The sequence below is a fragment of the Triturus cristatus genome, chromosome 12 (assembly GCF_964204655.1).
Source record: "Triturus cristatus chromosome 12, aTriCri1.1, whole genome shotgun sequence".
Taxonomy (NCBI): domain Eukaryota; kingdom Metazoa; phylum Chordata; class Amphibia; order Caudata; family Salamandridae; genus Triturus; species Triturus cristatus.
In genome coordinates this window covers 83,465,065-83,479,125 of record NC_140595.1, presented here as the reverse complement: position 1 = coordinate 83,479,125, position 14,061 = coordinate 83,465,065, and the positions used below count along the sequence as shown (strand labels likewise).

The 14,061-nt window shown below is 42.5% G+C and overlaps 1 protein-coding gene across 1 annotated transcript in view; it reads left to right on the top strand.

Moving 5' to 3' along the window:
• Positions 1–14,061, top strand: part of DCST2 (DC-STAMP domain containing 2) — an 86,566-nt gene that overhangs the window by 50,523 nt on the left and 21,982 nt on the right. Inside the window, exons 11-12 of the mRNA XM_085639810.1 lie at positions 3,790–3,920; positions 12,733–12,869. Of these exons, the coding sequence (XP_085495936.1) occupies positions 3,790–3,920; positions 12,733–12,869 (268 nt within the window). The remainder of the gene's footprint in view (positions 1–3,789; positions 3,921–12,732; positions 12,870–14,061) is intronic.

Genomic DNA, 14,061 nt, shown 5'->3' with positions numbered 1-14,061 from the left:
GGGCCATGCAGAAACAGACTATTTCCAGATAGATCATTCTCTGCATTAAGATCTGCTGCTCACTAGCTAAAAAGCAACCACAAGTGTTTGCGTGCTCATACCACCAGAGCCAAATCTGTGACTACTGCTTTGGCATGCAGAGTTCTGGTCCTGGATATCTGCCAGGCAGCAAAGTTGGCTTCCCTGCACACGTTTACCAAGCACTACTGCCTGGACAGTCAGGTTCTCAGGGATGACATTTTGCCTGTTCGCTCCTGCAGAACCTCCTCATGTGAAATTGGTCCGCAGACCCACCTCCGTGAAGGTATTGTTTGGGTATCTGTTCTAAGGTAAGGAATCTGCGGCTAGAAGTCTCTAACAGATGAGCAATTTACTTATCTGGTAGAGACGCGATATAGCCACAGATTCCTTACTGACCCACCCATCCTCCCCACTCTGCAACTGTATTTCTAGGAACAATGCTTTTCCCCTTTCAGGGCCCTAGTTTTCCATACCAGTGGTCAGTTTACTTCATGGCTCCGGGCAGCTGTCATGGAAGGTCGCTAAAAGTTACTGACATCAGATCGCATGGGTGGCGCTTATATAGGCACTGCAAATGTCACTTCCGGCATAGACAACTCCAACTACGCCACCCGGAGCTGAGCGACGCTGCCTAGTGGCGCGCATGGATATTGCTCCTGAAAAATTTCCAGGCCCTGTCCGACGCCTGCGGATAATTCTACTGTAAGGAATCTGTAGTCAGCTAGAGTCTCTACCAGATAAGGTGTTACAAAAGGGTAAATAACTTGTTCATTGAAGTCAAACAATGCTTAAAAGGCAAAGAAACTGACAAAGGATAGGGGAATTATGTGTAGAATAGTGATGGTTGGGAAGAGTCAACAGGGTGGATTTTGGATGTCTCTGGTGTAGAAAATCTGAAGTAGATATTGATGGTCTGAAGCTTGCAAGACGTTGGAACACGGATACTATAAGTTTACATTAACCCTGTGGCATATTCACAGAGCTCACTGAAATATTGGGTTATCTTTAGCAATGAGATGCTTCTAAGAGTGTTATTTACATTGAAAAATGTATGATGTGATATGGGGGCTGTACCAGTGATAGAACTATTAGACAAATGACCTCTGAGTGTGCAACAATATGTTTGAAAAAGATAAAGATTTTGTTTAGGAGAGGTGCACATCCTGTTGTGCAAAATGTGTAACATGCATTGTAGTATGAGGAAACTGCATGGAGAGGAATCTGGCTAGTTATATAAAGAGGGAGAGATTGGGGTAATTGAGTGATCTGAAAGGTTGAGACCAACTGTGGTAACATTGAGTCGGATGGTGAGACCAGACTGTCTGGAAACTTGAGGGATGTCAACAGAAGGATTGCCACCCTCTTCCCAATAACAACATGTGCACTGCCGTAGGTAATGTTAGAAGCTCTATGACTCATGATCTTAATTCTGTGTATTATTTAACATAATTAGAATTAAATCTCGGACCCTGTTATATCATTTTTCTTTGTGATGTGTTTTGAGCCGACAAGTTCAGGCTCCTGCCTTCTACATGTCATCAGCTTAGCCACTGTTTCAGAGAGCGATTTGTAACATTTTGATTGAATGGCAGGCTACATGCAAGCTGCTTCCAAAATGATACCTGATGCCTGGATGATGTGCTGTTAAGAGAATTGACAGGGTGTAGTCTTGAATAAAGAACCATATCATCTTAAAATAGACATTCTTGGAAAACCCATTTGCAAAGAGTGATTGAGACTGAAGGAGAAGATGGAAAAAATATTTAAGAAGGAGCAGTTGTTGGGAGTGATGGAGTATTCATATTTATTTGCTCTCAAGTTTGTAGATAAGAGAAATGCTACGAGGAATCTATTTAAAAGGATCGAATATATCACTGGAATGAAGCGCGCTATAGTGACAGTAAGTGGTGCAGTGGAGTGGATCTCCCTGTGTTGCAGTCACTTGATTACAAAAGTGGCAGGAAAGATACCAGCTAGAGATATTGTTTGTGAAAGGCAGTAGTGAAGCAAGACAGGACAGGTCATTGGAACTGGAGGAATGAAATGGAAAAAGGTAAATGACGAAGAGGTACGCATTGGAAAGCATAGTTGGAGAATAGGAGCGGAAAAGGAAGACAAGTCCAATGAAGAGTTGAGAAGGGTTAGAGAATTTGTGAAAAAGTGGGTGATGGAGTGAGGCTGGCAAGGACTTTGTGTTATGAGTTGAATGTGTTATCCAGTTTTTGAAGAGTGTGTTTAGAAGAGATGTACCTGTGGAAATTGTCATAGACAAAGGAGTGCTACGTGTGCCGCATAGTCCTAGATGAGTTATGGTATTATGCACTAGCATACTGCTGTGCTTTATCTGGAAGTAAATACCTTGGATGAGATACCAAACAGAATGATTGTGGACACTGTGCTATTAGCAGGGGTGTGTGGGTTGTCTTTTAACGTGGAAGAGATATTGCGGGTATAAAGGACAGTTCCCTGCGGTGAGCCTGTTTGCAACACTAGGAGAGAGAGCACCTAGGAAAAGGTTCTACTCTTAGTGACTGAACAGAGGGAGGGACTGGAACAAGTATATAGATATCATAATAAAGAAGGTGACAAACACCCTGTAAAAAAATACAAAAAGTACCATAATAAGTAAAAATCCATGGAAGAAATGGGTTAGAAAAGTGGTGCTGTTAGAGTGGGAAAAAACCACAGAAGGTCGGAGTCTGTTAACCTTGGAAGACATGGAAAGCCGCAGAAAGGATATGTGGTGCTAGCCAATGGTGCTTGGTGGAATATGGAATGGATTGTGAAGGGCAGGCAAGGTGATGGTGAGATGAGTAAGAAAGAGAATTTAGTGAACTTTAATTTTACTAGTTGTTCATTTGTGTTTATCTTTTGATCTGTGTTATAAGAGGAGTATGTGTTGCACTAATGGTGTGTGTCTTTCATCCTCTGTGTGGTGGCAATGCATGTTTTCATGGTATACAACAGTGGGGAAGTCTACTCGGGGTAGAAGCAGTTGGCAGAGGACTAGGGTTTGAATGCAGGCCTTAGTTGTGTGGGTCAGAGCGGTTTCAGGTAGGCCGTGTTGAATGCACTTTAAGGATAAAGTAGCTCATCACTACATCGGGGTAAAATCTTTCATCACCTTTCTCGGTGTTGCATTCGCTCTACTATGGTACATATCAGCTGACCTCCTCTCTATGTCCTGTTTTCTCTATGTTCTGACTCACATCTGCTCCTCAGAAGCCCTCTAAGCCTAATGCTCTATATTCTAGCCCACCTCATCTATAAACCTGTCTGTGTCCACTACCTTATATACTCCATCCCAGTCCTCGGTGTTCTATCTGATTCTCTCTATGGTCTGGCCTATCTCTGACGGCATTCTTTTTTTGTGCATTTGGCTCTCTATGGTCTGGCCTATGGCTTACTCTAGGAACACACCACTTATATTCTGACATCCCTGTGCTGATCCCTGCTTGTGCTTGGTTCTTGTTCTGGGCCAGCCACCTTTACTAACTGCATAAGACTGGTTTCCCTATATTCTGCCCCACTGCTTCTTTGGACAACCTGCACTGTAACAGTTTGCCAAAATGATGGTGCTCCTTGGCTGACTCTGGTATATATCTGCTTTTCACTGCATTCTAGCCCCTCCTGCTGATCCCACCCCCTCACTGTCTCTTGACCTTCGGCTATTCTGAGCCACCTCTGTTGACATGCTCCATGGGCAGGGTTCCCCTCCGTATTCGGTTCTCACCGTGCTAACCTCCGCTCCATATGATTCTGCCCCAGGAACGGATTTGCTTCTTGTACAACAGCATCGCGATGAAACGACTGGGTGTGCCAAATAACATGGTCACCAAAGTGACAAAGAATTCACTGGATGAGCCAACTTTCAACCCTCTGACCATAATTCGACGCAAGTGAGTATCTCCCTCTCAAGCTCCTCATCTCTCAAGAGGAGGACACTGTCATGTGGGCAGCAGGGTGAGGTGGGATGGGACTCCCAGTAGCTCCTACTCATGTGAGTCTACGATTGAGTGTTGTCATTTGCCATACTGTCTAAATGAAGTATTAAATGGATATGTTACACTGCCGCTGTGAGAAGGGGGTCCTTGGATTGAAAGTCTACATCTTGCTTTCCTCCCCGCACCCTCAGTCGATCTCAAGAAATGTCAGTGGACATTTGTCAAAGGATGGTTGCAGTAGCTGGAAGTCACCTTTTCAACTCACTTTTTTTTGGGGGGGGTTATTTTTATTTTGTTTTGACATGAGCAAAAATCACCCATAGGGTGTTGCAAACACTAACAACAAATACATGGTGGACATTTACTTAATACACGGTTAATCAGGTAGAAATAAATTGTTTTTTACAGACAACACATCCGCAACGAGGCATTGCATCATGTACCAAATCATCAGCCTATTTGCCTCCAATGTATTCGACAACTGGGTGTTGTTTTCAGCTCACTATTAGATACAATATGATGGATATCAGATCATTAGAACCAGGAAATCACGCGGCAGAGGACAGACCTTCCTCCTACAGCCAAAGGCAGATAAGTGCAAACCCCCCTGAATGAACTGTTGAACCATGTGGATTACAACACTAACTACAGCAGTCAAGGAGAACATGAGGTTGAAAAAATTATCATAAGGTATGATTAATCTGTTGGAAAATGGGAAACCGAAGCCTTTCTTCACGCAGCTCCAGTGTCAGTGGTTTCCTTACGTACTGTTCTGTATAGTCACCTGAGCAAAAAGAAGCATGAGGTATTGTGGATTGATGATCATGAAATGGGACAAGTTGTTCCACTTTGAACAAGCATTGGCATAGCCAATAGGTCTCGCTTGTGGGAACTTATAAGTATTTAGTTATGCAGCGCAATATCCTTGGTGCAACAGCATCAACCGTTGCATGGCGAAACACTTATAAGGTCCCAAAGGTGAGACATATTGGCTATGCCAGTTCTAGTTGTCCCTTGCAAAGGTTGGTCTCCACAAAGTGCCAGCATTCTCAAGGGAGAAAATCTAAAGTCCAATGTACAAAGTGATATTATGAGTGACAAATGTCTTTGTGACCCATGGTATCAACATTAGGGAACTTCCAGCAGAGCGGTGCTAGTTTATCCCCATAAACAATAATTGTTTTCCAACCTCTGGGCAAAAGGTAGGCATCAAATTGTTGCCTCACGGATGGCAGCAAGTACCCTTGCATCGCCTTTTCTTCTGGGAGATGTTTGTCCCTCAGCTTTTACTCAGGATTCTGGTGTGGTGAGGAGGCTGAAGCAATGGTGGGCAGCAAGGTGCAAATCCACCCCAGGGCCTCTATCCAGCATTGCCTGAAGCTGCTCTTTGATGTCACCCTCAGTCCTAAAACAAAGGCGCCCCATAGAAAGTCAGAGGAGAGAGCTCCTCTACAGACCTGCCAAACCCCGCGGTGCCACTGTGTGTCACACGATAACAGCTCTTTTCACACAGTCTCCTTGTGAAGCGCCTATATCACACTGTGTGCAGAGAGTGAGCTGGAAATCCATGTAGAGAGCAGGTTTCATGTTCGGATGTGGGGCCTCTGTGCAACTAAGGTTCATCAGATATTTTACAACCTCCCATTTACGTCGGCAGCAGCCTCCAAAGCCTTTAATATTTGTTTTTCGGGGAGGGTCGGTTTGGGCAGTGCAGGGCTCTAAGCCCGTCTCCTCCATGGTTGGCCAGGTGGTAAAAACCTCAAAGGTCCGCCCCTTCCGAGGCTGGCCAGGTGGTAAGGGACTGAAAGCCCCACCCTCTGTTCAGACTTCGTCACTTCAAGCCCCCATCCCCTCTCACGTAGTATTTTAAAGATTGCAGCTCTGCCTCTGGTCCGAGTTGGGAAACCGGCTTATAATAGTAAGCAGCTGTGAAGCGTCTATCAGCGGGTACCATGACCCCTTTTGAACTATAAAACAAACTTTCAAAATCACATAATTACACATTCCTGAAACCCTCATTATCAAGTGCAGGGAATACGAATACATCCGATCTTGACATACGGAGACAGCTTTAATGCAGGCTTGTCTCGTGTGTGACAGTTTTCCAGTGTGCTGAGCAAGGAATGCCCCATGTTTGTGTTCCGTTTGCCCCTTGTTCCTCGTAAGCCGCACTCCTCCCCACCTTACTGCGTTCCAGGTAATGTCATTTATTTATAGTGAATTCCACTGCAGCAAGGAGACGGCGAGCCATTAGACTAACTCCATAATGTTAAACCTGGCTGCAGGAGCGAGTCGATGCTCTGCAGGCAGGGTGAGCAAGCAGCATTCAGCACTGCAAATCTGCCCTCTGACTGCGGTGGGCAGGCAGGAGTGGCGGGCACGGTCTCGGCACAGCCATCTGCCACTCTGTGTAGAATCAGATAGGGAACCTGCTTTTCATAAACCCACAAACCACGGGAGAGCGATTCATATAGGATGTTTGCACCATCCTCCCAGACCTTTAGTGCATAGAAGTCGAAAAAAGGGACAAAGAGATTGGAAGCCAGCTCATTGAAATCTATTGTGCAGGACGTACGTTTCACAAATCTGTTGAAAGTGGTTACAGAAAATACCTCAAGCAGCACTCCTTTTCCCCTTCAATTTTTTCGAACGCGAGCCCTGCTCATTCATAGTAATGAGAAAACAAGCTCTGATGTCAATGATTGTATTGAAGAGGGCGTGACACTGACTGCAGCACTCATTTACTAAAGCTAGTCTTCTTGCCAGAGCCATCTGTTTCCAATTAACGTGAGACGCGGGCACGATAATTGGAAACAGATGGCGCTGATGCTCGCTCCTGAGCTCCCTAGGCCAGGGGAGAGAGAAGGCGGGACATGCACGCGCCTTTGCCCAATTGCGTGCTGTCTTTCTTAGAAAGGCGCACGCAAAGGCCAATAGCGGGTGAGTCAAAAAAGAAACACACGCACAAGCGTGTGTTCAGAGTTTAAAGTCCTTACTAAAAGCCTTGCAGAGCAGCGCATGCGCGCTGGCTCAGGCGAGACCTAAAAAGGGTGCCATCTTGGAATCGGTTACTGTTTTGCAAGACTCGAAGCGCTGCACCTGCACCGAGGTGTCTTTATGACCAACAGGCAAAGATGCCATGGAAGTGTATTATTGCTATCCTCCAACAGCAAGGGCCACTGGGAAGCCAGCACTGACCCCACCGATAAACAACAGCCCCACACAAACCACAGACAGATATGTGCAGGAAATGCCAGTGATATAGGGGTAACCCAGGACCACCGTATATCCCTCTGCAGAACTGGGCTTTTTCCAAGAAAAAAAAAAGTCCTGGAATAATCAACTAATCCATGCAAGAGCTGGGACTAATGAGTCAGTTTACCAAGAATGATCACTCACTAGGGACCATTTCCAGTTAATTATATGGAGGTTGCTCTGGAAAAGTAATGTGAGTCACTCATTCAAACAACATCATATCTAGGCACCCAATTCACCAGAACAGGTGAAAGGCTAAATGTGTGAGCTGACATATGTCGTCCACGAAAGGTTGGTGGATCTCAGCGCGGTTAAAAACTGGATGGATAATCCACCAATCAAATAAGTGTCTTTACCCAAAGGGTAGGAGTTTTAATGACTTGACCTAACCTCAAATAGAAATGAAGCAGCAAGAACAAAGTTTGGTTCATAGAGATGAGGAAGTGGAAAACACAGAAGGACACTCAGACCCGATTGCCAGTGGAGTGAGGCTCAGGTGTACAATGATATTTGGCACTTTTCTTCATAGTTATCTGGAGCTGATGAATAATTTCAAAAATTCAATCTCCTTTTTTGTTAATTTCTTCACAATTTCAACTTTCACGGTACAAATGCAGATGAAATCCTTGCGTAAAAAATGTAGGTAACAGGTTAGTAGCACTATGAGTGTTGTTGTATGGAGGGATCACTGACAGAATATCAGAACCAAAAATATGGTGTGGACAGATTATCGTACAGAAATGTCAAGGACTAGAATATCGAGAACGTGAGTGCATATAGGTAACTAGATTTACTATTCTTAACTCCACATTTACGTATCTTGACGATATATATATATATATATATATATATATATATATATATATATATATATATATATATATATATATAGTTAAGGTACATATATGCGGAGTTATATATAGTAAAACTTTTCCTACCTATAGAAACTTACCTTCACAATAGTTTTATCCTCTATATTCTTGATACGATATTTCGTCCCGCAATATTTTGTTTCCAATATTCTCGATAAAGACCATATGGAAATTCCAGGACTTGTATACGAAGTTTGATCCACTTGCGTTGACCTTTATGGCTAAAGCATTGAAGATATTGTTCTGGTCCAAATTAAGATGTTCGATATGTCCACTAGATTGGCTGACAACCAGAGGCCGTTGCTGGTCGTATTGTGAGCCAGAGTCTGATCTAATTGAATATTGAAGACCATGAAGCTAGGAAATGTCAGGGATTAAGCATTGTGCAATTTCAGGGCCTGTGAGAATCTTTTACGCAGAGGTACAATGGGCCATTTTAGAAATCGTGTCCACTGTCACTTTTATCACAGTGCAACACTCAGAGTAAGTCCACCAAGGTGTCTTTGACATTGGTATGCCAAGGAGTATGAGCTCCAGGCAGAGGTTGCAAAAGAAATCACAAATTTCATGTGAGAGAGTATGTTGAAGGCCCAATGTGCAGAAGACAATAGATAGTAGTTTGTATTATAAATTTTATGAGATCACCAGAAAAACCACAGAATCCGTCACCGGAACCATCAATATATTGTTGCATTTGCATGCTGTCCCTCTGCAGCTCTTTAGGTGGAACCAAGAAGTCCTGTTGTTTGAAGTAGATTTCCCAGAACATTGGCGTGTTCTTTCTGCTAATAAGCTTTACACCTTGAGTTCTTATATTTTCATGTGCTGCTCTTAACCTAGCCCAGAAAGGGTGGTTCTCTTACGAAAAGAGGTGGCCAAAGACCGGTGTGAACAACTTGAGACTGTAAAGGAGAGGTTAGCGAGGCAGGCCTTTCATGGGTGTACCAGCAATATTGAGAGCTACAACTGTGTTGAGTTGAATAGAGTGTTCGACTATCAAAAGTTGCTGATCAGTCATGGAAGATAATTATAGCTAACAAACAGTGGCTTTATGTAAAGCAATTGATAAGTTAATCACTGTTCACGTTAGGTGAGTATTATAACTTTGTGTACCACTTCTAGAATGTCATTTATAAGGGTTATCAGTTGTTCATTGTCATCTGGGAGACATGGTCATAGGACAAACATCATAGATGCCACAGTTGAAGAGCCTGACTTCACAATAAGACTATTCTGTAAGTGTCTTGTAAATACTCCTCATGTTTGTTATTCACTACCAGTTTGGAAGTATATATATCAAAACAGCGGATAAGAGGAAGGTGCAGTTTTGATGGCAATGTGATAATCTCTTTGCAGAGATGATGCAAATGTAGTCACCTTAGACAACACTGTAAAATGGTAACTATCATTTGGGAAGCTAGGAAAGCTTGACAAGGAATTGACTTTTCATTCACCTTTTCCACAGTAATCTCATAAACTTAGAGGAGATGAACATTGGGAACCCTTGGAGGTAGAACAAGTTGTCCAATCAGTGCAAGAAAGTTAGTGCTGTCATCATGGAGTATGAAATGGGACAAAAGACTGAAGGATAATGTCTTTTTTTTAATCTCAGAAACTCAAAACCATAGGTCGTGTTTGTTCAGTATCGTGTCTGTATGAATTCCAGAAGTCTGAAGGGTAGTTATCTGAATATCTGACGCTCTCCAGTTGTATTATGACTATTAACAAAAATTACCCTCAGGAACAATTGGAATCGCAACCTGAAAAGAAGACTCAACATGAAGATGATCACTCATGCTGAGAAAGCCCCGTCCTCATAATGGGCGGTCATTGTCAATTCCCAAACTCCTAAGGAGCCAAAAATCAAATATAAAAATGAGTCGAGCCTGTCTCCTCGACTGGAGATTTTCTTTCTTTGTTAATGGACCTCTTGTGGGACCAGTCTCATGTTTATGAGGAGCCTCTATCCAGTTGGACAACACAAGTACCCTATATTCTTTTTGGAGACAAGATCATTTGCTATAACTCCAGCAGAATCCAAATCCTAATCAATCAGTTACACACACAGCACATCGAAAGCCTACAGATGTATGCCCTTTAGGCCTAAAAAGTGCACCAACCATGCTAGCCAGCACCAGGCGCAACAAGACTACACCCCCTCAGCAGTCATGTGTTAGCTGAAAGGTCAGAGACACACCCACCCACTGTGATACACCCCCAGAGACTTCCTTAACACAACACCACACCAACTCCTCAGACGTTTGGAAGACAATTGCAGGACACACCACACCTACAAAACACAACCATAGGAAAAATTCAACCAGTAACATCACATCACTCACACTCAAATGGGTTAGGGTTTGTCTGAGTACATTACGTCATGGGAGACCACTGTGCACAGCTGCAATTGCAAACCCATACTTTGCTCTAAAATCCCAAAGATGCCACATAATTGACCAGAATTTTCAGAATGCTTTAAAAACAAGTAAATCTCTAAAGATTGCCAAATGTTTTATAAAAATTAAAATGTGCCAAAATAGAGTGCCCTACAATTTTAATGTATTAAAAAGTTCAGAACTTGTAAAGCAGAATGTTTAAAAGTTAACAATTCAGTAAAGGAAGTGGAATGTTTAGAAAAATTATTTGAAGTCCAACATGGGCAAGACAGAAAACACAGATGTCTGACCAACAAGATAAACAAGGAGGGAAAGGCAGAACTAGACATATGCAATGGGGGAAATGTACAAAACTTTAGGATGCAAACAAGTTACAAAATATGGTACACCGTGGGGCAAGTGTGGGTAGAGAGGGTGGATGGGTACTTGAGTGGGACGCTGTAAAGTGAGGGTGACATGTTGGTCTCCACCATAATAGAAGGCTTTAAATAAGTTAAAAGTAAGGAGATAAGAAACCAAAAATTCATCCAAAAATGCTTTGTCTTTGTGAATGTGTAGGTGTTCACATTTAAATATATGAACAATGCTTTGTCAGATTATACTTTTGCAGTTTGGATTGTTTAAGGCCAATGTGGGGAGCAACATTTTCTTCTAGATTACAAACATCCTTCCTGAGTAATATTCTGGGTACCATGTCGCCAGAAGGTTGTATTATGAGTGTGTCCAGTATCCCTGCCTGAAAATGCATCACATTACTGTTGGACTTTCTTTAGATCGTTGATTAGCTATGTCTTCTGCAACTTTTTTCTCTATTTGGAGCGAGAGTGGGATTTGTTTAGTAGATTTGTGTTCTGCAACTGTTTTTATCTGTTTGGAGTGAGAGTGGGATTTGTTTAGTAGATTTGTCTTCTGTAACGGTTTTTATCTATTTGGGGTGAGAGTGGGATTTGTTGAGTAGATATGTCTTCTGCAACAGTTTTTATCTGTTTGGGGCGAGAGAGGGATTTGTTTAGTAGATATGTCTTCTGTAACTGTTTTTATCTGGTTGGAGTGAGCATGGGATTTGTAGAGTATCTATGTCTTCTGTAACTGTTTTTCTCTGTTTGGAGTGAGAGTGGGATTTGTTTAGTAGATTTGTCTTCTGTAACTGTATCGATTTGGATTAGGAGTGGTCTCTGTTGAGTAGCTGTGTCTTCTGTAACTGTTTTTATCTGTTTGGAGCGAGAGTGGGATTTGTTTAATAGATTTGTCTTCTGTAACTTTTTATCTATTTGCAGCGACAGTGGGATTTGTTTAGGAGATGTGTCTTCTGCAACTGTTTTTATCTGTTTGGAGTGAGAGTGGAATTTGTTTAGTAGATTTGTCTTCTGTAACTGTATCGATTTGGATTAGGAGTGGTCTCTGTTGAGTAGCTGTGTCTTCTGTAACTGTTTTTATCTATTTGCAGCGACAGTGGGATTTGTTTAGTAGATGTGTCTTCTGCAACTGTTTTTATCTGTTTGGAGTGAGAGTGGGATTTATTTAGTAGATTTGTCTTCTGTAACTGTATCGATTTGGATTAGGAGTGGTCTCTGTTGAGTAGCTGTGTCTTCTGTAACTGTTTTTATCTTTTTAGATGACAGTGGGATTTGTTTAATAGATTTGTCTTCTGTAACTTTTTATCTATTTGCAGCGACAGTGGGATTTGTTTAGTAGATGTGTCTTCTGCAACTGTTTTTATCTGTTTGGAGCGACAGTGGGATTTGTTTAGGAGATGTGTCTTCTGCAACTGTTTTTATCTGTTTGGAGTGAGAGTGGGATTTGTTTAGTAGATTTGTCTTCTGTAACTGTTTTTATCTGTTTGGAGCGACAGTGGGATTTGTTTAGTAGATGTATCTTCTGCAACTGTTTTTATCTGTTTGGAGCGACAGTGGGATTTGTTTAGGAGATGTGTCTTCTGCAACTGTTTTTATCTGTTTGGAGTGAGAGTGGGATTTGTTTAGTAGATTTGTCTTCTGCAACTGTTTTTATCTGTTTGGAGTGAGAGTGGGATTTGTGTAGTAGATTTGTCTTCTGTGACTGTTTTTATTTATTTGGAGTGAGAGTGGGATTTGTTCAGTAGATGGGTCTTCTGTAACTGTCTTTATATATTGGAATGAGTTTGACTGTGTGTGGTTGAACGAGTAGCAGTCAGACACAGAATGGAGGCCTGCATAAATGAGTCTCCCTTCCCAGCCTATGTGTTAAACCTCTTGTTCTCTGCAGGCTGAAAGGATCTGGCTGCTTGAAGAAGTTGCTACAGTTAATAAAGCCCAAGAAGCAGTACTGTTTAGCCTGTGGATTGGCTTCTGATGCTAGCAATAGGGAGTTTTTCGTACCCTGCATAACTCCTGGATGTAAAGGTAAGAAAGTGGGGTGGTGGCAAATAGTAACCCTCAGCACCAGCTACGCTTAGAGTTAAACCTCTGATGTACTGCTAACCATATTAAATGTGGTAAACCTGCATTAGCAGGGATGTCCATAACTGACGATAGAAAGAGGACAGACATAATGGAATATGTTTTAAATCCACGCAGGATAATTTAAATCATGTGAGAAGAGGGAAAGCAAGATGTAAAATATGATTAGAGAATGCAACAACTAACAACGTTTTAAGTGAGCTACTGCTGCTCAACAGTATATGAGATGCATTCATTAAACCAATAGTTGGTAGGATGTGATTTTTCCAAGTCCACCCACCACATTTAGGATCCACATTGAGACAATCCACAGGAAGGAGCCTGAAATTATGCATGGTATAAGGATGTTATGGCATTCCTAAGAGAGTGTAAGATGTTTCTAGCTCTGATTTTCGGGCACAAAGTATTCGGGTTCATAGCATTTTGGGGAATGATGGGGAATTTAACATCTCTTTTGAGAGGAGGTCTTTCCCGCGTCAGTGCGGGAATTTGTGTAGCCGACCCATTTTCAGGAATCATATTTGGATGGACCACAGGAAATGAAAGATTAGTATTATACTTTCTGATGGATACTTCTTACCTCAGATTCCTCATCTTTAAATTATCCTCAGGCACTAGACTGGATCTGGAAGATGTTTCCAGCATAGGCGTTGAATGTGGCTTTATTCGGCTCTGCTCCGCCCATGAAGTAAAGGCGGGTACAGCATACAGGTGCCACTAATGAATGCTGTTGCCAGTTCCTTTATTTTCTGTGCTTTCGTACACTGATCCAGAGCTAGCTACTACATTTTTCTCGTCAGTTGACAAGCTTTTTCTGCCTAAATTATTTTCCATTGTACAAGGGAAGGAAATATGTCCCCTCCTAAAACTACATGATGTAAAGTTTGTAAGGACTATTGCGAACAGCTGTCTGTGACAGATCTCCTCGAGGCGTGTCTCCACCTATATGGTGCACCAGCCATCACTTCTAGGCAGTGAAGTTGATGTGGAGCGGCAGGCGGCCACGGACTTCACGCGGGGGCTCTGCTGAAAAATCCTCTGGATCCAGTCTGGCGCCGGAGGATAATCTAAAGGTGAGGAATCTGCGGTCAGAGAGAGTATCCACCAGAAATAATTTTACCGAAGGCAAGTAACC